The following is a 26,217-nucleotide window of genomic DNA, read 5'->3' on the forward strand; positions in this document are numbered from 1 at the left end:
TGATCGATTGATTCATTGGTTGATTGATTTATTAATTGATTGATTAATTGATTATAATCACCACCATCACAGACCCTTGGTTTTTCTCCCCACAGTATGTATGCGGCTAGATGTTTATTTTATGGTCTCAGAGTGATTTTATTCTCATTAATAGAAGGTTGTCTCGATAAACATCGTTTCTCCCTAAAAATACACACGTGTAGAAATTCTTTCCAATTTGTTTAATTTCTTTTTAAACGATTTTCCATGAATCGTATTTTTTTGCTGCAGAAAACATATATGTTTGAAATAATCTTCTTTAGTTGTTTACGTGTCTATTTTTATTCAAGTATAAAAAGAAATCATTTGCATTCGAACTTCATACTGTAACCACATCAGAGCCTGGTGAGCATGTAGTCAGCTGACCGGAAGTGGCGCCGGACTTCCGCATTTTGGGGCCCTCTGGATGTCAGTGAGCATGCGCGATGTCGAGGCGGAAGTAAACTAACTGATCAACAACACAAAACTGGAGAGTTGATGATGATTTGTATTGTTTTTTGGAAGGTGAAATAATAAAAATTTATTCGAAACATGGCTGTAAATGAAGTTGCTCTGCGGAAAATGCTGGCTAAGGTAAGCGCCTTATCGGGTTTCTTCGTGTGTGAATTGTGTGTAATATTTGTGTTGAAACTGAAAGGTTTTGTTTTTTGTTCAGAGTTATAAATACAGAGACTCGACCCTGAGGGAGATCACTAATGTGATGAACCACTACAAAGACCTAAAGCCTGTAATGGACATTTATGGTGAGTTTAAGATAAATCACGATATACAGCAGGTTTATAGTTTAATCGAATTGTATACATTCACAATATAATACAGTCTCTTAAAACGTCAAAACACAACATAAAAAGGTTCATTTCACTGTTTATATCCATCTTAATATCTAAATCTCGGTAATATTAAATAGAGGATTACAAGACTTTAAGCCACGCCCCTTTGGCATTATGACGTCATGTCTAATGGACTTGAAATACCTGTTTCCTGTTGTAACCTGTAAGTCAGTCATTATTTATTGCTTATGTAATATACTTAATAAATCTACACTCTTTTATTTATATATATATATATATATATCTTAATAATGCACCCATTCACCTGTAGCATTTTAGCTTAGAACAATGTTCTGCATAGCGTTAAACCGGACCTGTGAAGCGTGATTCTATTCATCGATTTATTTCATTTGGTTCAGGCTGATTGTCAATTTCTTCACAGTGTTCAACGATGGCAGCAACAGAGAGTTACTGAGTCTTACAGGGACTGTACCAGTGAGCTTTAAAGGTAAGAAGAATCAGAATGTACACGTGATCTGATTGAGCTGCTATAGTCATGTAATAAACCCTTATCACTTTCACTTCACACGTTTCCTCCGAGCTTCGACCTCTGATCGACTGGTCTCACCATCTCTCAGGGTGCACGAAGACATGCTTTTAGACTCTTCTCTGTCCTGGTATCGACGTGATGTTTAGAGATGATTAGATGTTTCTACTGAGATCAAAGTCTTAAATATATTCCCTCCTGACACAGGTTTAGACTCATGGTGTTCTTCAGTCTGTGAATGAAGCAGCCTCAGGATATATTTAACGATGAGACTTCAAAGCATGTTTGTAAGCAGCAGTAGCACTTCCGTGGCACTGGGATTTGAACTCATTAGCTTTCGATCAGAAGTCCAACATCATGATAGAGCTGCAGCATGTAGACTTTTAGACTAAGCTGATCTTGAGGCTCAGTATCACGGATAAATACTGGTTCAGCATGACAATGCCCCATGTGCAAGTGCGCTTCATGTAGATATGGTTTCTATGGGTTGGAGTGGAAGACCTCCTGCTATAGAACTCTGTCCTCAAACTTATTAAACAATGAATGTAAACACTGACTGCGCCCCAGGCCTCCTCACCTCACCTACATCAGTTCCTGACTTTACTAACACCCCTGCGTCTGAATGGATCTCCACAAACTCTAGTGGAACATCATCTCAGAAGAGTGAAGGTTATTATAATAGGGACTAAATGTGGAATGGGATGTTCAGAAAGAAGCAGATACCCATCTTATATTCAGGAGTCTACAAAAGTTTGTAGTGTATGTGATGTATAGGGTTTCGATAAAGGCGTAAGATGAAAGATGTATGGAAACCTGTTTCCGCCACGTAAAAAAACGAACTTTGCCTAATTGCGATTTTGGCTTTTTTTCTTCTTGCGCTTCTGACTTTATTTATTCACGATTCCGACTTTGTTTCTCACATTTCAGATTTTTCCTGCAATTCCGACTTCTTTTATGTACGGAAGCCGGTTTCTGTTGCATGAAAAAAAAACCTTAAATGTGACTTTATTTCTTGCAATTCCGACTTTATTTGTTGCTGTTCTGACTTCATTTCCTGCGATTCTGATATTATTTCTGCACAATTCTGACTTAATTTCTTGCAGTTCCGACTTTATTTCCTCGCAATTCCGACTGCGTTTGTCTCAGTTCTGACTTAATTTCTCGTGATTCCGACTTTATTTCCTCACAATTCTGACTTTATTTCCTCTCAATTCCGACTTTATTTCCTCTCAATTCCGACTTTATTTCCTCACAATTTCCGACTTAATTTGTCTCAGTTCTGACATCATTTCTCGCGATTCCGACTTTATTTCCTCAGAAATCCGACTTCATTTCTCGCAGTTGTGACTTTTTTCATGATTCCGACTTTTTCTCTCTCACAATTCAGACTTTTTTTTTTCACGAATCTGACTTAATTTCTCGTGATTCTGAATTTTTCCTCGCAAATCCGACTTTATTTCTCACGTTCTTTTCGAACAACCAAGAGGTGGCTTGAGCCTCATTTCCGCTTTCTCTTTAATGGTACAAGTCAGCGGACCGGAGCTAAGTCTATTGATCGATCTTTTAATTGTAGCCTATTTAATTATTAATGAGTAAAACTCTCAGGCACTACAGAGGGAGTAGTGCCAGAATGTGGAATTTGTGGAATTTGTGGAATGTGGAAACTCTCTGGCACTACAGAGGGAGTAGTGCCAGAATGTGGAATTTCCGAATGTGGAATCGGAATTGCAGAATAATAAACTCGGATTCGTGAGCAAAATAAATTGGATTTACATGAAATAAAATCACAATTATAAATTGATTGCCTTATTGCGCGTTAAAATGGTGTTAAAACGAACACCTAGTCGTGAACCATCTCTCACTCACAGCACTCTGTCCTGACAATACTGAGCTCTGATGAAGTGACAGTTTTGAGAATATTATAGAAATAATAGTTTTTCTTACATCATTTAAAATTTGCAGGTTATACAGTAAAGAATGTTTGATTTTCTGCATTTAGATTTCGTTACTTTTGTTTTATTTTAGGAACCGTGTACAACATTCCTATTTGCCTGTGGCTGCTGGACACGTACCCGTACAATCCTCCAATCAGCTTCGTCAAACCCACTAGTTCCATGATGATCAAAACAGGGAAGCACGTCGATGCCAACGGGAAAGTCTACCTCCCGTATTTGCATGAATGGAAGCACGTAAGTTAACGTTTTAACCCTTCTGTTCATCCCTTACCAAAACATGTGATTCCACTGCCAATCTTTAATATTTTTGTTATATTAACTAATTATCATCATAATCATTTTTTTCTCTTTTTTATTTTTTTCCACCGGTTCTTTAGCCCGAGTCAGATTTGTTTGGGTTGATCCAGGTGATGATCGTGGTTTTTGGAGAAGAGCCACCAGTTTTTGCCCGTCCCACCACACAGAACGCGTACCCAGGATTCCAACCTGCTGGTCCTCCTAATGGTTTGTAAAAAGTTTTTTTATTTCTTTTACTTTTTTATTATGTTTTATGAGCAGGGTGGTTTTTTTTATGTAATTAAAACATGGAAGGCTCCATACATGCAGGAATTGAACTTTATTTATTAGTTTGTTTGTGTATTTATTATTTTAATATATTATCTTTCACATTTTTCAGGGGACTTACAAATATATGGCAATCATTCACAGATTGTTATTATTGCTGTTGTTGTTGTTCCACTAGATTTTAGAGTGTGCTGGTGGAGATTTATTTAGCAACAAGGGTGTTAGGAAAGTCATGTACTGATGTAGCTGAGGTGTTGAGGCCCGGAGTGCCGTCAGCGTTCCAGATCATCCCGGTGAAGTTCAAGGCTAGAGCAGGTTACTCAAGGTCACTCCAATGTAAAATAGTACTGAACTTTATTACAAAAAAAAAACAGCCCTGAATCATGGAAATGTGCAAAATAAAGTAAAAATTAAAATATTAGATTAATAAATATTGAGGAAACTAAAAGACATAAAAAGTAACACTGAACATGGGTACATACAAAATGAATAAAAGACCCAACAAACAGCATGCGGTGTCAGTAAATCATCTCTAGAGGCCGCTGTCGTACTGTATAAAGCCACCCGGAAAAACTATCTGTATTGATTTTTGTCCGCCAATCAACTATCGGTGCCAATTAATCGGGCAAAACTGATGTATTCCAATCTGTGTAAAGAGCATCTCCATGGAGCTGGTATTGTGCAAAGGGACATTGTCATGCTGAAACAGGTTTGGATCTCCTAGTTTAAATAAATGAAGATTTAATTTGACTTCATCCAAAGGCGTCCTATACAATTGTGTGCCTTAACTATGTGGGGACTTTGTACTTTGGGGGAGAACCACATCTTCTTCTTGTTTTTCTTCTGCTTCCGGCTGCTCCCGTTAGGGGTCACCACAGCGTATCATATTTGGGGAGAACCATCTGCTGCAAAGTTTTTTTGATGATTTGGTACTTTGGCAGTATTAGCAATCAAAAATCTATGACACAACATAGCATAGTTTTTCATGAATGTCATCTAACAGTTGTGCTGATTAAATATTTGTTGCTTTTTTGTAGCCGCTTACTTGCCAAACACACCGAGCACACCATTTGGCCAGAGTTACTCTCCTAACCCGGGGTAAATCATCTTTTTTTTTCCCGCTCATATGTGCTTATATAATTATATCTTGCTCTATAACATCCTTCTTAACGTTTCTGGTAGAGGGTTTCAGGGTTATCCGTTCCCTGCTGCTACATCTGGATACCCAGCCACACCTGGAACACAATACTATACTCCTACCACCACTGGAGGTAATTTATTTATTTATTTATTTTTTGTGCGCCGTCCAAAATGTGACCAAAACCGACCTGTTTAATTGTCTCAGGTCCGGCTCGTGACGCGACCATCGGCGAGGACACGATCCGTGCCTCTCTGGTGTCTGCAGTAAGCGATAAGCTGCGTTGGAGGATGAAGGAGGAGATGGACCGCTCCCAGGCCGAACTTGACGCTCTCAAGAGGACCGAGGAGGACCTAAAAAAGGGACACCAAAAGCTGGAGGAGATGGTGTCCAAACTGGACCAGGAGATAGTATGTCTTTTTTTAAAGAATTCCCTAAAAATTCACTGTTTTTATACATTGAACAGTGTATATTTATTATTCATGTGTTTTCCAATCGTGTTGCATTCGTGAAAGTCATACGAATGGTTTAAGTTTGCGATCCAGCTGAAGTGCAAACTTGTCTGGTTGCTCTTGTCCAGTCTGATGTAGACAAAAACGTGGAGCTGCTGAAGAAGAAGGATGAGGAGCTCACAGCTGCTCTGGAAAAAATGGAACAGCAGTCAGAGAACAGCGACATCGACGAGCTCATCGTTCCCACAGCACCGCTCTACCGCCAAATTCTGAGCCTATATGCCGAGGAGAACGCCATCGAAGACACTATCTTCTACCTGGGAGAGGCGCTACGCAGAGACGTCATCGACTTGGACGTCTTCCTCAAGGTCAGTCATCCTTCTTTTATTATAATTTTTTTTTTATTAATATTTATTTTTTTATACTTTTATTTATATATATATATATATATATATATATATATATATATATATATATATATATATATATATATATGTATATGTATACATAAAATACATACATTACGAGACGCCCTTATCCAGAGCGACGGATGACCGAAACTTCTAAGTACAGTAGATAAATTAGAGGGGAAAAAAAGAGAAGATTTATACATATTGAACATATCAACAGCATCATTAAAGCAGGGGTCTGGAGTAAGATGATCCGCTGTGGCGACCCCCAATGGGAGAAGCCGAAAGAAGTAGTAGTAGTTTCTTCAACATTCAAATGCAAAACATCTTATCATTTACAGTACATAATGAAATCTCTGTGCACAAGAGACAAGGAACAAGAAGATCAATATTGGGTGCTCAAGGACCATCATCCACACATTTGAAAAGGCTCCATCAATGCTGAAAACTATACCTATTGCAATAGCATGACTTCGTATACTGGCCTGCCTGCAGTCTAAACCTTTCGATATATGAAAACTTTTTGTGCATAATGAAATGAAAAACACAACAAAGAACACCCAGAACTGTTGAGCAGCTACACAGTATTACATATGACAAAAAAACAGCTTTAAATATAAAATGACCTTTTTTACTTTCCTAAAACAGTATATATATTCTCAGTTTAAACTTTTGTTTGTTGTTGTTTCACTTTATATTGAATAGAATGTATTTATGAGATATGCAAATCATTGCATATTCTGTTTTTATTTACATTTTGCTAATTTTTTTTCTGAATTGCGATTGTATATGTAACACTTAAATTAATGATTAAATCAATATAATGTGCATAATAGTAATTGAATATGTACAGTATCGCGTTTAGTTGGGTCCGTGCGTGAAACTAGTCCGTGGTGCAAAAACAAACAAACAAAAAAAAAAAGCTTGCAAAGGAAAGTAGTGCATAGAAATTGTGGAAAGTATGTGCAATGTATAAAAAAAGGTGAGGAGTCAAGATGATGTAGAAGCTCGTGTTTATTTCGTTTGTGCTGTTTTTCTATTGTAGCACGTCAGACTTCTCTCACGGAAGCAGTTCCAGTTGCGGGCTTTGATGCAGAAAGCCAGAAAAACCGCAGGCCTCAGCGACCTCTACTGACCAATATGAAGCACGACACTTTTCTCTCTTTTTTTTTTTCCTTTCTTCTCTATTAAATATCTAACCCTGCGAACGAGTACGTTATCTACACCTTATCTACACAGGTTTCACTTTATACAACAATCAGATATAACCATACTGATTAGTATAGTGATGCTGGGTTTTTTTTCCCCATGCATCTACCATGCATCGGGCCTGGACATTGATTTTGAAAAGTTTGCACACACACACACACACACACTTTATCTGACCTTTCACTACAATCCTAAGGACATGGGAATCAAGAACTGATTAACACTGATTTGTTTTTTTTCTCGCATGCCTTTGATTTATAAATGTGAAGTGAGCTTTCCATACGGATTTTTTTTGACGATCGCAATTTTTTCCTCAGACACTCAACCATCTTCTCAGACACTTTAGGAGTCACAGATTTCTTTATAGTGATGAACTTGAAGTAATGACGGATTTAAGAAGGCTTATTTTATATTCGGCAAGAAAATACAGTACATTCCAAAATTGTGTATTATTTTCCTTTTGCTTGAATGCATTGCACCATTTATTTGTATGATTTCTGCAAGTGAGGAAAATTCATAGAAATACATTTGCTACCCAGGATTAATTAATCTCTGATCCTCTATATGGACAAAAGTATTGGGACACCTGACTTTTTTTTTTCTCCACACTGTAATCTTTGGATGAGGTTGCATGAATTATGCAATGCCTCTGTGCACAAAGCCAGCTCCATGAAGATATGCTTTCCATGGATTGGATTGGAAGAGCTCCTGCTATAGAGCTCCAAAGCTCCTAAACCAATAAACTTTTCACACTGACTGCACCCCAGGTCTCCTCACCTCACCTACATCACTACCTGACTTTACTTTTATGGCTATCTCCATAGGCAGACGCCAAAATCTAGAAACATCTTCCTCGAAAGAATGAAGGTGCAACAGTTTGGGACTGAATTTGGATAAGAAATGTTCAAAAAGCACGTATGGTCAGGTGTCCAAAAACTTTTGGCCATATGGTGTATTTACTGGTGTTTGACTCCAAAGGTGGTAATGATCTTGTTTGAGCTTTATTATTAATATTGTTATTTTTTTCATTCTACATTTAATACTAATATTAGTATTTTTATGGTAAAAGGAATTCTAAGTTTGTGTTGAGTATTTATGGTTTTTGTATTTTTGTTATCGTTATATATATAATTACATACTTGAAAGTAACCTGAATACCACCTTTACTATATTCTTGCAAAGGGAATTTCCAAATAATTAATTTTCCATGCTTTACTACTACTTTAACACACCGGTGTGAAAGAGATTGAATTAAAATCATCAAGCTTGTGTAAACAGTTTTTTTTTTTTTTTTTCACTCTTGCCTTCTAAATGTGATTTTATAAGAGTTTGGAATTGAAGAAGAAATTAGGCAGCGTGTCAGATGAATGATGTACATATTGACGCATCATGATGAGAGAGAGAGAATGTGAGTGTGTATGGCTGTGGACCTTGTGACCCCGTGTTTCTCCGATTAAGATCCAAATCCCCGGAGATGATGTGTCTAGGTTTCGTGTAGATCTGAAATTTCAATTCGATTTGATTTCTATAGCGCTTTTAACAGTGGACTTGGTCTCAAAGCAGCTTTACAGGATGTAAGAATTATAGAATTGACTTGTATTTCAGTTTGTCACCGATGAGCAGCCTGAGGCGAACGTGACAATTAAAAACTCCCTTAGATGGTATAATGAAGAAACCTTGAGAAGAACCAGACTCCGAAGGGAACTCGTCCTCATTTGGGTGACAATTAAAAATCATTAAAATATAACAAACACTGGGGAGAGTGAGATTATCATGAACACTGGAGTTTGTGAATATGAGAAATGTCATTTCTACAGTACGGTCAGTTGGAGTTGTGGCACCAGGATCTTCTGAGCTACATCTGAGCTCATTCTCCATTCAACACCAACTCCTCCATGCCTCTTTAAATGTTCACTATTGGAGAAACCGCATATAAAGAATGTTATTTTGTATAAAGTTCTATATCTAAAGTCTTCATGAAGTGGGACACAAGTGGTGCCGGTACATCTCAAGTTGCCTCTGGTTCCTCATGGGGTCTGAAATCTTCATGATGTGAGATACAAGTTGAGCTGGCACAATCTTGTAGATGCCTCTGGATCCTCACTGGGTCGGCATCTTCTTATCCATAAGTCCCGGGGGTGGTCTAAAGCTACGATGCGGATCAGCCGGTCTGGGTGGGAGGCTTTGTCCTGCTTTGAAGGGATCTATACCTTGGTTGCATTTAATCAGGATACAGACGGGTTCACAAGTTCAGCGTCCTACAGCATGTCATGTATGCGATAAAGCTGTCAAGCAGGAGGTCTGGTACAGGTTTACTCGTTTTTTTCCTTTTTATACACAGAACATTTCTTCTCTTCAACTGATTCTATACTCGATTTATGTGATGATCATCAAACAAAAATATTTAGCTTGATCTAGGGTCATCAACATTTTTTTTTGCAGTTTTGCAAATATCCGGACTAAATAATTTATTTGAGATGAAAACAAAAATACTGATTGAAATATTTGATTAAAAATCTACGGCACAAAACAAAAGAGGTTGAACATCCAGAACACACACACACACGCATTACAAACTTGATAGTTTGAGTTTCAAGGCGTTTTTAACACTAATTATGATTAAGTATGAATAGAACATGTGAAAGTGAAGAGACCCACTACAGATGATTTATAGTGTTTCTGACAGTTTTATTGGAACATAATCCTTTTTTTTGGCTAAAAGCTAAAGCAAACACACATTTTGTACTTTTCTTTCATTTCCAGACACAAATATACAGTAGATTCACTACATTATATGGACAAAAGTATTGGAACCCCTGATTTTTTCAGCCATATGTGGCTCCTCCCCAAACTGTTACCAGAAAATTTGGATAACACGATTTTATTGGACGTCTTTGGATGCATGAAATTTTCCCTTCACTTGAACTAGGAGACCCAAACCCCGTTCCAGCACGACGATGCCCCTGTGCACAAAGCAACTCCATGAAGATCTCCTGCTATAGATCTGTAAACATTATTAAACAATACATTGGGACACTGACTGCACCCCAGGTCTCGCCACCCTGCCATCTTCCCAGAAGAATGGAGGTTATTATAACAGCAAATGGGAACTTCATGTGAAATGGGATCCAAAAAAGCGTTTACTAATCTTATGGTCAGGTGTCTACACATTTATTTCTGGCCATATATTATAGATTGATTAATTAATTAATTGCTGCGATTCTAACTGAATTATGCATTATTCATTTTATTTGAATAGCAATATTCAATCGTGACGTTTTTTTTTTAGTCGTCACTGGAGATCGTTACGGTGGGAACGAACCGTCTAGAATGTTTATTGTAAGTTTATTTTAACAGAGAAAGACAATATAAAAAAATCCATTAAAATAACTTTAAAGAAAGGTTATACATTAAATACATAATATCAATTTGTATATATTAATATAATTTGAATATTCATTAGCATTTGATCGAGTGAAATAAGTATTTGATCCCGTAGCAAATTAGCAAGAATTCTGACTCCCAAAAACCCAAATTAGTCCTGTCCCTTTAGGAAAGAACTCCTAATATCAACTCATTATATTTATAAAAAAAAACGTTCATCACAAACTCAAACTCTTCCATTTCATCCTCTCCACCACCATGGGCGAGACCAAAGAGCTGTCAAAGGACGTCATGGATGAGATTGTAAACCTGCACAAGGCTGGAATCGAATTAAATTGGCAAGGGATCAAATATCAAACAGAAGAGGATGGAAAAATCCTGATATCAGTACTGAGATTAACCATGATGACTCACAAGCAGAAGCTTACCTACAGTAAGAGGCGCGGCTGCCATACAATATCCAAGATCTGATTACGTACTGAATATTATACATTTAATGTGAACCTTTAACCTGCCATCTTGCAGGCCTTCTGTTCAATCCCCTTCCATCCTCGACACACCCACATGTGGCCTCTTCCCACTCGGCCATCCGAAATTTCATTTCACAGATGACGGGCTTCGGCCTCTAATCCGGCAGCTGTGAAGGAGGGGACAACCGGCCAACTGTTTCAACTCTAATCAGCTTTTATTGCACGCTGAAGGAGGAGAAAAGGCCCCCCTGCTACTCTAAACACGACTCGGCTTGGGCTTGAAGAAGCTGCTGACTTTAATTCGGTGGACAGGCCAGTGCCAGCAGAGCCACGACTGTTAGTGGGGTTGCCATTGCTCATGATTTCACCTCTTAACCTTCTAACACTGTCGCTTATGTGCCGTTTGGTCTGTCACTAAAATGCAACCGGTCGTAGGGCGGAATGTTGTTTAATCCTGATATTGGATTGAATCTTTTTCTGGATGTTTGATTTGTTAACAAGATCCACCACCAGACAAAAACCACCAAGATTCTCTCCTGGAGAGAAAAGGTATACCGAGAGTAAAGTCTGGTCTCCACTCTACTGCTACTGACTGGCAATTCCAGGTGGATCTTAAGAAATGGCTGAAGATTCCAACCAGGCATGATCATTGTCTCAGATTCCACCAAGCAATTGATCTTACTGGAGCTCACCATACCTTGGGAAGAGCACATGAACGAGGCCAATGAGAGTTTTAAGTACCAAGAGCTAGTTGAAGAGTGCATGATGCAGGACTTGGAAACTCTTTGTGAGCCTCTGGAGGTGAGCTGCAGAGGATTTGCAGGGCGTTCACTCCGCAAAACATTTACGCTACTAGGTATAATTAGGGAGTCAAAGAAAAAGAGGATTAGAACCGTAACCAAAGCTGCGTAGAACGCCACTAGGTGATGTGTCCCAGAGCATCTGCATGGAGTTGTGGAGCAAAAATATTAGGACACCTGACCTTTCCAGTCAGGATGGATTAGACAGCTCCATGAATAATGCTTTACATGGGTTGGAGTGGAAGATCTCCTGCTATAGAGCTCTGAACACCGACCTCAATCCTATTGTACACCATTGGGATGATTTGGAAAGGTGACTGTACCCCAGGCTTCTCAACTCACCTACATCAGTCACTGAGTTCACCAACAACCTTGTGGCTGGACGAGCACAAATCTCCCTGAGCACCCTCCAAACTCTAGTAGAACATCTTCCCAGATGAGTGGAGGTTCTTCTAACAGCAGATTTGTCCCACATGTGCAATGGGATGTCCAAAAAGCACATAGAAATATAATATTTAGGTGTCCACAAACTTTTGTCTGTATTGCGCATGTACAAAATTGAAGCCGAATTAACATTTAATGAAATGTCATGTTATTGTAGACCACACAGTTTGCCTGCCCTTTCTTTCCTTTAAAAAAAAAAAGAAAAAAAGTAGATTACTACCCTTCTGGGCATGCACACGACATTGCTGTTTGATTGGGACTGCTGTGTGTTTGATATATTGTGGCACACCGTAGCACATCAGGCTTGTAAACGCTCGACAGAAAGCTCATAAATGTAACACAAAAGGTCATAAAGGCATTTATGGGACTTAATGTTCGGCCGTGGCCTTGTCGATTTTTACTGGCCTCTGGGTGTGAAGCTGAGACGCCGCTCAACGGCTTTTTCAGGCGTCAGGCGATTGGCTCTCAGAAACCAAAGACTTGGCGGCCAGACGGCTGCACGGCTGCCTGCGTCTCCGTCCATCCCCGAAACCCCCGTAAGCGACATTTTACTGACCTCAATCGAAAAAAGGCTTTCCAAACAAACGCTCAGGTCACTCAGATTTGACCGCAGCGTCCAATTTGTATCCCTGGCGAATCCAAGTGTCCGCTCAGTGCCGTTAGGATCGTCGTGTCGGAGGATCCGAGCTTAACCGACACCATTTATCATTTACAGCCAAAGCCTTAGGAGCTGAAGTCACTTCTAGGAAGCGGAGAACAAGTGCACTGATGACAGGTTCCATTATAGCGGCAGGACGAGGGAATGCTGTTTGTTTAGTATATCCCAGGAAACCTTTCTGCTGAAAAACCATTGGAAATGATTCTACTGAAATGGTCTAATGTGCTTGGTGACCCTGGGCATCTACAGAGTCTGTCAAAAGTTTCGAAACGTGTGCATGCTCCGTTTCTTTATATGCAACATCGATAAATGGGCAACACCACACAAAAATCTGAATCAGAAAGAGATTTATTGCTAAGTATGTTTGCATTAAAAAGGAATTTGTTCTAGAATGAAATCAAATCAAATGGAAAAATGGTCTTGCACATTTTTTTTTTTATAAAAAAATTAATACATTATTAAAAGCTGTTTTTGCCCAGAGAAATAAATAATACAAACTTTGATCCACCATGTGAAATTGTGCCACTGCCATCTTCAAAAAATCTGCACACTGAACGCTGAAAGGACCGGACTTGAGAACTGAGGCGCCCTCTACAGGCGTCTCTTCGTTACTGTACTTAAGTAATTTTTCGGCTACTTTTGACTTTCTTTTTGGCTTTTTCTAGTACAAAAAATTTAACTTTTACTTTCTTCTCAACTACATTTAGGATTCAATAGAATTTATGATTCAATATATTTTATATGATATTCAATATATATTCAATAATATTTCTTCTTCTTCTTTCGGCTTCTCCCATTAGGGGTCGCCACAGCGGATCATCTGTCTCCATACCCCCCCTGTCCTCTACATCTGCCTCTTTCACACCAACTACCTGCATGTCTTCCCTCACCACATCCATAAACCTCCTCCTTGGCCTTCCTCTTTTCCTCCTTCCTGGTGGCTCCATCCTCAGCATTCTCCTACTGATATACCCCATGTCCGTCCTCTGCACATGTCCAAACCATCTCAATCTCGCCTCTCTCACCTTGTCTCCAAAACATCCTACATGTGCTGTCCCTCTAATAAACTAATTTCTAATCCTGTCCATCATACTATTTACTTCATTATATTGTAATGGACAATGAGGGTTACCAGTTACATTGTGCACCTCTGTTGAAGACGTCATTAGCCTCAACACTCCTCTACCCACATCTGGTGCCTGCTTTTAAGCACATCTGGCCTCATTTTTAGTAAAAAAAAAAAAAGAGCTTAAATAAATTCTTATACAAATATTGACCCTCTCTGGGACTGTGAAGTGCATCAACATCACATTCAGCTCTGATTTTTTGGTTTTACTTTATCTGAAATGATTTAATTTGATTTGTCTATTGAATAATAACAGCTCTTTTTCTCTGAGACATTATATTGTCATTTTATTTGTTAATTGAAGATCCCATTATGAACGATTTGTTTGTCTTTTTTCAACCTGAATTGATCTTTGTTGCATTCTGGCGTATTAAAGAGGTTGTTGTGTTGATGGTTAATGCAGTGTTGAGGTGAATAATTTGATTTGTATTTTAGGAAATAAAACCTCAAAAATCAACTGTTTTGAGCTTTTCACTAACATGTATCTTGGTGTTGAGGACTTGTGCATCTAATATGAGTCAAACACTGAAGTACTGTTCAAATCAAATACTCAAATACCAAAATATTGGTGACTTTAAACTTGTAATGGAGTAAATTTGCAGTAAGGTATCTATACTTTTACTCAATAATGATTTCCGGGTGCTCGTTACACCTCTGTTATGAAGGGTCCAGCAGTGGCAGCTTGGTGGTTCTGGGATTTAAATCCATGACTTTCCATTTAGAAGTCCAACATCTAATCAAACTAAGCTGCCACTTCCCTCTGCAGATGAAACACGGCTCTCAACAAGTAGCACAATTTACACAATTAAAGCTTGTGTCTTAATCCGAAACATTGCTCTGTAAGTCATTTTGTGAAAATGCATTCCATCTGAGCAGCTGCATTTTCGAGAACGACTAATCAAAGATAACAATAACAAACACAGGACGTGAAGACAGTCATGAACAGCATCCTAAAATCAAGATGGAATGAGCGCCGAGTGGGAGGTGTGTACCAGAGGCCTGGAGGAAATCTCAGTGTACTGGTGGATTGGGGGGTAATTACGAGAGCCTGGTTAATGTAATTGCACTGAGTTGCAGGGACGAGATTTGCAACCCAGCATTCTGTATTAGCCACTGTGCAATTATTCAGTCAGCACACATCTAATTATCCCTGCCAGCATTCAAATCTTCTCTTGATTGCCAACAACTTGCGCCTTAAATGCTAATTGTTTGCCCCATAATCATGCATATTTAATAAGAATTAAAGACAGGGGCATGTACTTCTTTTCTGACCGACCACTTTGCATGAAGGCATTTTATTGAAGAACTGACAAAGAGATGGATTTTGCGGCTACGGATCAGAAAACCGGTCGAGAAAGATTAGCATTCGGGAATTGATTACAGGATCTCGAGGTTCTCCTTGTCTACTGCGTTCGGCTTTCAAATGCTTCATTCATGTATGAAGTCTTGTGATTACTCCGAGATGGCAAGCCGAAGAGACGCGGCTGCTCACCTTCAAAAAGCTGTGGGTACAGATTCAGTCGTTATTCAAAGGCAACGTCTAGTCAGATTAATGGATGCACAGACAACACACACACACACACTGTTTTGTTCAGCAGGCATAAACTTCACAAATCCAATCTGCTTTATCTCTTGGTCATTTGGAGAAAATCCTAAATGGAGATGAGAGTCTGGTAGATCTTTATGATGGGTTAGTGACTGTCCCTGTTTTAGTCAAATTTATTAGTCAAGTCAAGAGGCTTTAATTGTCATTTCAATCATATACAATTTGTACGCTACGCTGTGCAACAACACAACGCTAATCCAGGAACAAGGCGTTATATAAGACTGCATAGAGTTACACATGACATCACAGAGCCAACTGGGACATCAGCAGACCTACACTGAGGACTGCAAAGTAGTAAAACCTATGAGAGTATTTCCCAAACTACATATTCTTTCTGTATATCATTTTACACAGACACACTTCGGTAAAATATCAGCTAGATAGAGGAATATATAATGGTGCAAATAGTAGCACTTCCAATATTTATAATGACATTTTTTTGTAATCGAATTTCTATCCACTGCTGTAAAATCGTAGGTCCAATTAGCGAGGATACAACATTTGATGCAATGAGCAGTGGATGTTTCTGTTGGACGCACAGGTTTCCTCAGGGATCGGCTCATTATATTGCCTCTAGGTGTGTGTGATGTTTTTCCCAGATTATTGGCTTGCACCCAGTGTTTCCAAAATCTGCTGCAAACCTGACCAGAATAGCTTCACCAAATAGAAGCGAATCAATAAACTATATGATACAAACTGAAACCTAGAGCGAGCCATACGGATCTCAGGATAAAACGTGCATTATTGCATTATTAGATGTTTTTGGACACAATATAGCAGTCACTATACTACAGCACATAAATATATTGAATTTTGATCAGTCAGAAGGCTTTGACTAGGTCCAGTTTATATATATATATATAGTACAGACCAAAAGTTTGGACACACCTTCTCATTCAAAGAGTTTTCTTTATTTTCATGACTATGAAAATTGTAGAGTCACACTGAAGGCATCAAGGGCTATTTGACCAAGAAGGAGAGTGATGGGGTGCTGCGCCAGATGACCTGGCCTCCACAGTCACCGGACCTGAACCCAATCGAGATGGTTTAGGGGTGAGCTGGACCGCAGAGTGAAGGCAAAAGGGCCAACAAGTGCTAAGCATCTCTCGGGAACTCCTTCAAGACTGTTGGAAGACCATTTCAGGTGACTACCTCTTGAAGCTCATCAAGAGAATGCCAAGAGTGTGCAAAGCAGTAATCAAAGCAAAAGGTGGCTACTTTGAAGAACCTAGAATATGACATTTTTCAGTTGTTTCACACTTTTTTGTTATGTATATAATTCCATATATAATTCCACATGTGTTCATTCATAGTTTTGATGCCTTCAGTGTGAATCTACAATTTTCATAGTCATGAAAATAAAGAAAACTCTTTGAATGAGAAGGTGTGTCCAAACTTTTGGTCTGCACTGTATATATACTATGCTATATAGTATATATAGAAAATATATATAATATATATAAAATTTCCAAGTTTGCTTTGTAGAATTCAAGAGTTATAAGTTTGTAATCTGGTGTAAATTTATTCATTGCTGGAGACTCAAAGCATTTTGTACGTCGCTCTGGACAAGGGCATCTGCTAAATGTAGATGTAAATATAAAAAAACCCAGTAAACAGTAGAATTACATGATTCATTATTTTAAAAGACTACTAATATATGGGGAGCAAAAAAAGGTCATTATTTAACAAAGATAAATGTGTAAATGTTGATATAGTGACGCTTCAGTTAGTCGCTCTGTCATGTAAAGTGCTACGCCAGACAGCTGATAACTCAGTGTTTAGGACATGAAACTTCTGTTTGTAAGGTTGTAAGTTCAAACCCCAGCACTACCAAGACCCGTAACCCTCAACTAGAGCTTTAATACACAGTGATGCACAGGCAGGTGAACAGAAATCAGTTTTGACTTGCATTATACCAGACTAGAATCAGGAACTGAAGGCAAGAAAAGATCAAGATTTCAAGTTTATTTCTATAGCGTTTTTCACAACAGACATTGTCTCAAAGAAGTTTTACAGAATTTAACAGTGAACGTGAACGATGTGTGTTTATTCCTGATGAGCAGCCATGGCGACTGTGGTAAGGAAAAACTCTTAGATGTTATGAGGAAGAAACCTTGAGAGGAACCAGACTCAAAAGGGGAACTCATCCTCATTTGGGTGACATCAAGAGTGTGATTATAAATCTTTAAACAATACAGAACACTGGAGAGTGAGAACTAACATGAGCACTGGAATGTTTATAAGTAATGTTCTTTTTACAGTCAAACACTATAGGGTTAGCAACTGCAGAAACAAAACTCCGATAGAGCAAAGAGTTCGAAATAACAGCAAAATCCTTCTATAGATGCTCTGAGTGAGCGTGAGAGTGTGTAATCGAGAGCAGGTGCGTCTAATCAATATGACTGTGAACATTGTAAAGGGTGGGAAATAGAGAGTCTGTGGCCATGTACACACTAATAGGTTTCATTTAAAAAACGCATTTTGTTCTCTCTGGTTTTTTTTGCTTTTTGAAAGTGTTTCACCCTAAATAAACAGTAAATAAACAGTGTTTTCAGGCGTTTCGTCCTTTTTGGGAAAGGATTGAAAACGAAAATGTGGAAGCGAAGCGTTTTTAGACAAAAACTTTTTTTTCCCCCATCCGGAATTGTCTAGACCTAGCCTAGACACTCAGACTTGGAGAACCAAACATGTTCCTGCACGATAATCTAAATTCTATTTAGCTCCGTCTAAAAGGCCAGCTCCATGAAGATATACTTTGGATCGGAAGAAATCTTAGTACCACCAAGCTGCCACTGATGGGCCCTCGAGCAAGGCCCTTAACCCTCACCTGCTCAGTTGTTCGTTGCTCTGGATAAAGGCACCTGCCAAATGTTGTAAATAAGAGGCCTGTTATAGAGCTCTGATCTCGACCCTACTGAACAACTTTAGAATGAATTGGAATGCTGGCTACACATTCGTTTGAATTTGGAAACCCAAACCTGATCCAGCGTGGCAATGCCCCTGTGCACAAAGTGAGCTCCCTGAAGATCTAGTTTACATGCTTTGGAGAAGAAGCTCTTCAGTGGCCTGCTATAGATCTCTGATCTCATTCCTACTGAACACCTTTGGGATGAACTGGAACGCTGACTGCACCCCAGGTCTCCTCACCTACATTACCTGAAATGTTGAGCACGAATCCTCACAAGCACATCTATTGGAACATCTTTCCAGAAGACTGGAGGCTATTAAAAGAGCAAATTGGGACTAAATGTGGAATGGGATGTTCAAAATACACACAAATTTTATATGAATATTAGATGTTTACAATCATTGTCATATAGTGTATAATCCTTCAAGAACAAAAAGCAGAAAGTTATTCCACAGTTTGGTTTATTTGACACTGGAAGATTTCAAATAATGATCTATGAAGTTACTGAGGAAAAACACGTGTGTATCTGGACTGTAATTAATATCAACAATCTGTTTCATAATAATGATGTAATCATATTAATGATGGAACTGTAATGAATGGACATTGGGTGCTGAGGATGAAGGTGGGTTGCCTTTTGAGTCTGGTTCCTTTCCAGGTTCTTCCTCTTGCTATCTCAGGGACTTTTTTCTTCATCACAGTTGCCACTGGCTCACTCATTAGGGACAAACTTACAATTATTAGCAACATATTTTCTTCTCTTATTGTATCTATACATTGTACTGTGTATATACTGTATATTATAGTATGTGTATATTCTTTTTATATATTTGCATTTATTTTTATTTCTTTCCTTTGCTGCTGTAACAAAGAAATTTCCCCACTGTGGGACAAATTAAGGTATATCTTATCTTGTCTTATCTTATCTTATCTTATCTTATCTTATCTTATCTTATCTTATCTTATCTTATCTTAACAAACTTATACATTCTTTTAGAACTGCTTTATATCTGTGAAGTTGCATTGAGAAAATGTACATTGGTAAAATTGCTCTACAAATAAAAATGTATTAAATTGAATTGAAGATGTGTTTTTGAGCGCTCGCCTAGGAGCCGGCTCAAGAGTGACACATTTCACAGAAAAAGAAATCAGGATTGATTGATGGCACTGAAGTTGTGTATTTCGGAGCTAAAACAATGCATGAAATGTCACAAATAATGGAGATGCAAATAATCAAGAACTGACTTGTAACTAAAAGGTCAACTTACAAACACTGACACACACACACACACACACACACAGAAGTCTTTTTCGAGAATTGCCTTCTCAGGGTGATGAGCACTATTGGATTCACTGATCGGAGAACCTTTTTCCACTTCGGTTGGGATTCCATTTGCCATGAATTTATCTGGGCACTCTTTCATACAACTGAAACTATAGTTCTTCTTCTTCTTCTTCTTCTATTTCCCGTTTTCGGCTTCTCCCATTAGGGGTCGCCACAGCGGATCATCCGTCTCCATACCCCCCTGTCCCCTACATCTGTCTCTTTCACACCAACTACCTTCATGTCTTCTCTCACCACATCCATAAACCTAACATCCACCCTAACCCCCACTCTCCTTTCCCTGCCGTCTCTGTACACGTCTTCCTCCTCTCCTTCTCCTCCTTTGGCCAACAGTAGCCCAATTTCCACCGGTACCCTGTTGGCTAACGATACCTGTGGTGGTCGTTGGTAACCCGGGCCTCGATCGATCCGGTATGAATTTCTCTTTCGTGATCCGCATATTTGATTTGGCACATGTTTTACGGATGCCCTTCCTAACGCAACCCTCCCCATTTACCCGGGCTTGGGACCGGCACTAAGAGTGCACTGGCTTGTGCAACCCTAATGGCTGGGTTCTATGTCAGATTGGTATTTTCCCATTATCTCCAGAATTGCAGTAATTTTCTTAGACTACAGCTTCCACCTGGTCACTTGATGTTTGGGAAACATTTTTAAGAAGATCTTGAATTTTCTTTTGATAGTTCACAATGTTCTTTGTTGAGGTGTAAGAAATCTATCAAATAGGAATTTTTAATAATCATTGGAATCGTTGTGTAGGTTGTTTTATTATTACCCCAGTCTTGTCTCACTAAAGCCTTCCTGAAGGTTTGCCTTCAAAATCAGAAAATGACGACTCCCTTTTAAACCCTAACGTAGTGTCCTCCCATATGGACACTTTGGAACGCTGCACTGGTAGCAATGTGCCAAGCCAGTAATATCCCTTTACTAATGGACTCATCTGTTGAGTGGACAGTTTCCAGGCCACGCGTAAAGTTCTTTTATAGCACTGCAGCAACCCACACAGGGCCTGGCTTACCTCTTTAAATAAAACAGACTTACAGTACGCTCGTCTCGATCACAGCTTTTCGTAGACAAGTTGAAAGGGACAGTGTGGCTCCACAAGCTTCTACCCAGCCAGATGTTCATGACTTCAAAAGAGCACAGTAGCTCGGAAGTGAAATTTGGAAGCTGGTTTTGAAACAAGTTCAACGTTGCTCTCGGTAGCAACTGACCATCCGTGTGCCAGATTATAAAGCCAAGAACCACCATGCAGATGCATTTTACTCTGACGGAAGCCACTTTTTTAGGAACATCTTTCAAAAGTATCCGTCTCATTGGGCAGAGTTTGAACCGTAATGATGCAATTAAAGAATTGGCACCATATGACCTCATTTTGAGCCTTCAGAGAAAAAAAATTGACATTTAAGCTAATTAATCATGTGGGAAGTTTGGGTATATTAAAAGAGTTCAGGTATAATAATCTCGCTTAACTACGCTTAGAGATATACAGCAGTTTATCGAATATAAGATCAAGGTGATCTACAAAACCATTCTGAAAATGAACTATGTACTACATAGGAAACATATAAACGGCAATCACGTTCTTTACTTCTTAGTTGGAGTTTGGTAGAACCTCAGAAGGGAGCTACAGGACGATTGGTCAGTCATTATCCTAGAACCAGTTGATGGAGAGACTTTCATCAGATGGAAAACCAACCATGAACCCCACCACCACCACCAAGCTTCACTGTTGGAATAGTGTTTTCAGAGTGATGAACACTGTTGGATTCACTGAACCTTTTTCCTCTTTAGCTGGGAGTAGGTTTGCAAAATTATTTTAGTTTTTGAAGCTTTCCATGGGAATTAATGGGAATTAATGGGAAAAATGTGGGTCTAGTGGTTAGGATTCGGCGTTCTCACCGCCTCGGCCCGGGTTCAATTCCTGTTATATTAACACCAAACCCAGCCATTAGGGATGCACAAGCCAGTGCACTCTTAGTGCCGGTCCCAAGCCCGGATAAATGGGGAGGGTTGCGTTAGGAAGGGCATCCAGCGTAAAAACGTGCCAAATCAAACATGTGGATCACGAACACGGATGATCTGCTGTGGCGACCCCTAATGTTAGAAGCTGAAAGAAAGAATTGGAAATTCTTCAAAGAAATTTTATCTTTTTTTTTTTACTCTTTCTGGTCTCTTGGTTGCTTCTTAGACTAAAGCCTTCATCACTGATGTTTGCAGACCTTTTAAAAAGACCTACAATTTTCTTCTGATAGCTCTCGATGTTCTTTGTTGTGGTGTGAGGAACTTTTGGGGAAGAAAATCCCCAAATACTCAATAATCATTGGAAATGTTCTATACGTTTCTTTTATCATTGTATGGCTTTTTTTTTTTTTGGCCTTCAATTTTATTTTAATTTCTTTCTTCTCCTGGTCCACACTAAACCTGGTTTCTTTCAAACCTGGTCAACAGTTTTTGGGATTTTTTTAAACCCTTTTACACATTTCAAGAATTTTCACGATTATTGTTATAGCTCACCATGCTGTTTGTTGAGGTGTAACAAACTTTGGGGTCCACACTGGAGAACTTCCCCCATCTAATTATGCTTCTGTAGAGCACATGTTAGGAATTGCAGAGGTTTCAGAAGTATTTGCAAACCATTTACAGGAACACTGCAGGACACAGAGATTTCTTCTGCCCCAGTAATTAAATCAATTTTCCAGATCTAATGCTTACATCTGCAGTAAGATATGAATTCAGGGGGAAATGTCAATCTGTGACTGCAGAGATTTATTTCTGATATAGATCTGAATTCCAGGAATGTGATTAGAAGCAGGCACTTTTTGAGGCAGCATGAATTACAATGTGCTTGCATGGGTTGCCAGATTGATCTGTTCAATACATGTGTATGTTTTATTATTATTATTATTATTATTATTATTATTATTATTATTATTATTATTATTATTGTTATTATTATTAATTTAATTATATGGTCTTTATGACATCAATTATATAGATCATTAAGACATTCCAATGAAAATCTAAATGATCTTAAATTAATGATCTAATAATTATGTTATAATGAGCTTCTGCAAAGTCTTTTTCACCAAACATTAGGGGTGTGGTTGTGTGGATTTGCACACATTCATCTACAAGAACATTAATCAGACCAGACATTGATGTCTGCTGAGGTGGTGAGCACTTGACTACAGGACCCTTGAAGTCTATCAATCCAACCTTCAAATAGCATGTCTTGCTGGAGCTCCATTTTTTGCACAGGTTGGACATGGAGCTCATTCATTTCTATTTCAGTTTGATCTCTAATGATTGATCCACAGCTAAAGGTGGAGATGAAACCCTCCATGAGAAGATGTGAGGAAGAAACCTTACAAGGAACCAGAGACAAAAAAAGTGTGCACATATGTGAGGTTGTGATGTCCAGGTGTGGACACAATATTTCACAGGTAGCTATAAATGGAAAACTATTAGGTATGCAATCTGATAACTCATTTGGCATCTCATAAGTGTGAGCTGGAGCTTGCTGTCTTACGCCATCTGTAGGAGAAGAGAGAAAGAGAGAGAGAGAGAGAGAGAGAGAGAGCTGGGCGGGGAAGGAGTTGCTCTAGCTCCTACTGGCCTTGAGAAAGCCCCACATAGCGGACTCGCAGCTGATCGCTTGAGCATCGCTCCTTTCTTCACTCCAAAGCTAAAATGTCCTCTTTACCGGGGAAGGAGAGCAGCGCTCAGCACGCCACCTACGTGGGACCGTACCGGCTGGAGAAGACGCTGGGCAAAGGACAGACAGGTCCGTGCGCTTTTGTGCATTTCTCTTTCTTTCTTATTCTCTTTCTTTCATTCTCCCTCTCTCTTTCTGTATGCATGTATCTATTAGGCATCACTGATGCTTTCGGCACGCGCTCGGAACTGGCGGTGATGCTGCGCGCATCACGCACCTGCAGGGTTGTGTCTCATTCCACATAGTGACAGCAGCACAGTTGGACACTTTGGACACACCTGGGGTCTCCTGGATACTTTTTGTGCCCAGTTGCATGGTGCTGACATCCGTTTGTCTACGAGACATGTATTAAAGTTGCTGCTTTGTCACTTCTGATCTTCAGAAATCAGGTCTGATCTTCTCAGGTCTGATCTTCTCAGGTCTGATCTCCCAAGGTTTGTTCATCTTAGGTTTGATCTCCCCAGGTTAGTTCTGATGAGGTCTGATTTGCTCAGGGTTTTTTTTAAAGGTCTGATCTTCCAGGGTCTCATCTGCTCAAGTCTGCTTTGCAGCTTATTTCGTCTGGTTAGAGCGTAAATCCGGATTTTGCGCCGTCCTACGACTTTAGCTGGCATTAAATGTGATTTGAGATAAAATGCTGCTGGTGTTGGGCTTGGACCGATCTGGTATCCTGAAGCCGCGTTTCTTCATCATGCTATGCGTAACTATGCACATGCGCCCCCTGCTGGTCACAAGCACCATCAAGAACAAGATTTTAATCTGGGGAAGGATATTTGAGTGTGTGTGCTGTGGATTGAATTTATATTTCAGCTTCACTAAGGTGCTCAAGATGTGTTTAAATTCAAAGCAAAGTGGAGGTGTAATGGGAAGCATGGTCACCTTCAGACCTCTGCGGTTCGCTCTTGAGCTTGGGGTATTGTGTTTGTTGGATTTCACATTCTCCCAGTGTGTGTGTGTGTGTGTGTGTGTGCACATCATACACTGTGATATACTGCTGTCAAATCCAGAGTGTATTCCTGCCACATCTGAATAAGCTGTGTATCCACCATGTCCCTGAACCGTGATGCATTTCAATGTCTTTTCTGCTAAATACTGGGATTCAGAAAACGATTTCTAGAATGTTGTCAAAATGTGCTGATTCACTTTCTTCAGTATCGGCTCTGAGAGTAGTTTAAGCTTCACTGTATATATTTATGAACACTTTCGTACCCGTAGTACTCAGGATCTTGTATGGCTTCATGCAAACAGAAATGCATGTAGTTGTGTGGTGAAGTTTTCTATGAGGAGATGGAAGGAGTCTCCAGTGTCGGCGCCATCGAGTTGTACAAGCAAAAAGTCTTCAGAAGACTCATGTTTACATTACAAATTGTATTTGTAACCTTTTTGAGAGGAAAAATGAGCCCCTGGTGGGTTGGAAATATTGTTTTAAGCTTCTATAACATAAGCGATGGGGACTAACGGTGTTCATGAACGTTTCAGAACATCAAACATGGCTATAAAAAGGTGTTGTTTTTCACCATAAACTGTGACCAATTCCATTTTTATCAGTTTGCTTTACAGTAAAACCCCATAATTCGTTCTTAAAAATTGCCCATAGGTCCATTTGCTCGTACGTTCGAACGAATATTCCCATAAGAATGAATGTAAAAGTGATTTAATCCGTTCCGAGATCTCATTCGATCGCTTATTTCTGCACTTAAAAAGTATTTGTAGCCTATTTTAACAAACAAATACACCGCAAATTATCGTAATGTAAACATAATTTTACACTGACTCATGTGGTAGTGGTTGATTGCGAGTGTGAGATGCGCACCACGCTCGTAACCTCATCGGTTTCCATGGTAATTCTATTTACTTTCGCTTTCACAGCACCATCACTGATTTTCTTGGGAGACATTTTTCAACACTAAAACACTAAAAAAAGTTACGTTTTTGCTGCACTGAACAACGAGAGCGACCGAGTGATACGTCATCAACTAAGCGACTGATGCGACCCTCGGCCGAAAACGGGGAACCGGCAGCGTGGTTTTGCTCGTGCCTTCGAAATTTGCTTGTAAAATAGGGTATAATTTTGCGAGTAAGGTCGCTCGTATCTCCGTTTGCTCGTACTATTAGTTGCTCGTACAACAGGGTTTTACTGTATTACATTTCAACCCAAATCATTAATTATTTTGGGGTAACTGATCAGACTGTCAGGGGTTTAAACCCCTGTGATTTTTCCAAGCTGCCACTCTTGGGGCTTGGAGCAAGGACCTTAAACCTCTGTGCTCTATTGTGTGTGTGTATGTGTGTGTGTGTGTGTGTGTGTGTGTGTGTGTGTGTGTGTGTTCCTGTGTATTCCTATCTGCAAAGAAAGTATTTGTGTGCAGTCATGTACATGTGACGAGTAAAAAAGCCTCCCCTTAAAGCTTTCCTGGAAGGTTTTTCTGAAGAAATGCTACATTTAACCTTGTCCCATTTGAAAACACTGTGGTAGGCTTCAGCATCCACGTCTTCGTCTAGTGAGGAACCCTAGAGGATTTAAGGCTTACGTTCCTTTGTAGGAGTATTTGCATGATTTGCTGATATGTGATTATACGAAAAAAAAAAAGCCAAATAACTCTTATGTATACTTTAAATTATATTGTAAATATATCGTATCGATACGTTTCTACAACATTTATTAACATATTATACT

General features: G+C 39.2%; 2 protein-coding genes across 6 annotated transcripts in view; both read left to right on the forward strand.

Moving 5' to 3' along the window:
- The first annotated feature begins 428 nt into the window (after positions 1–428).
- On the forward strand, positions 429–8,359 carry tsg101b (tumor susceptibility 101b). Its single transcript, XM_046840939.1, has 10 exons — positions 429–612; positions 695–782; positions 1,252–1,317; positions 3,382–3,545; positions 3,689–3,815; positions 4,913–4,973; positions 5,058–5,146; positions 5,221–5,423; positions 5,594–5,833; positions 6,921–8,359. Exons 1-10 carry the CDS (start codon positions 571–573, stop codon positions 7,008–7,010), a joined length of 1,170 nt encoding a protein of 389 aa, XP_046696895.1. The 5' UTR covers positions 429–570; the 3' UTR covers positions 7,011–8,359.
- Positions 8,360–23,432: 15,073 nt separating this feature from the next.
- brsk2b (BR serine/threonine kinase 2b) overlaps positions 23,433–26,217 on the forward strand; it is a 185,214-nt gene continuing 182,429 nt past the window's right edge. For all 5 annotated transcript variants that reach the window (XM_046841053.1, XM_046841056.1, XM_046841054.1 and 2 more), the window contains exon 1: positions 23,433–23,609. In XM_046841053.1, coding sequence (XP_046697009.1) covers positions 23,516–23,609 — 94 coding nt within the window. In that variant the 5' untranslated portion in view covers positions 23,433–23,515. The remainder of the gene's footprint in view (positions 23,610–26,217) is intronic.

This window comes from Silurus meridionalis, chromosome 26, assembly GCF_014805685.1.
Source record: "Silurus meridionalis isolate SWU-2019-XX chromosome 26, ASM1480568v1, whole genome shotgun sequence".
Lineage (NCBI taxonomy): Eukaryota > Metazoa > Chordata > Actinopteri > Siluriformes > Siluridae > Silurus > Silurus meridionalis.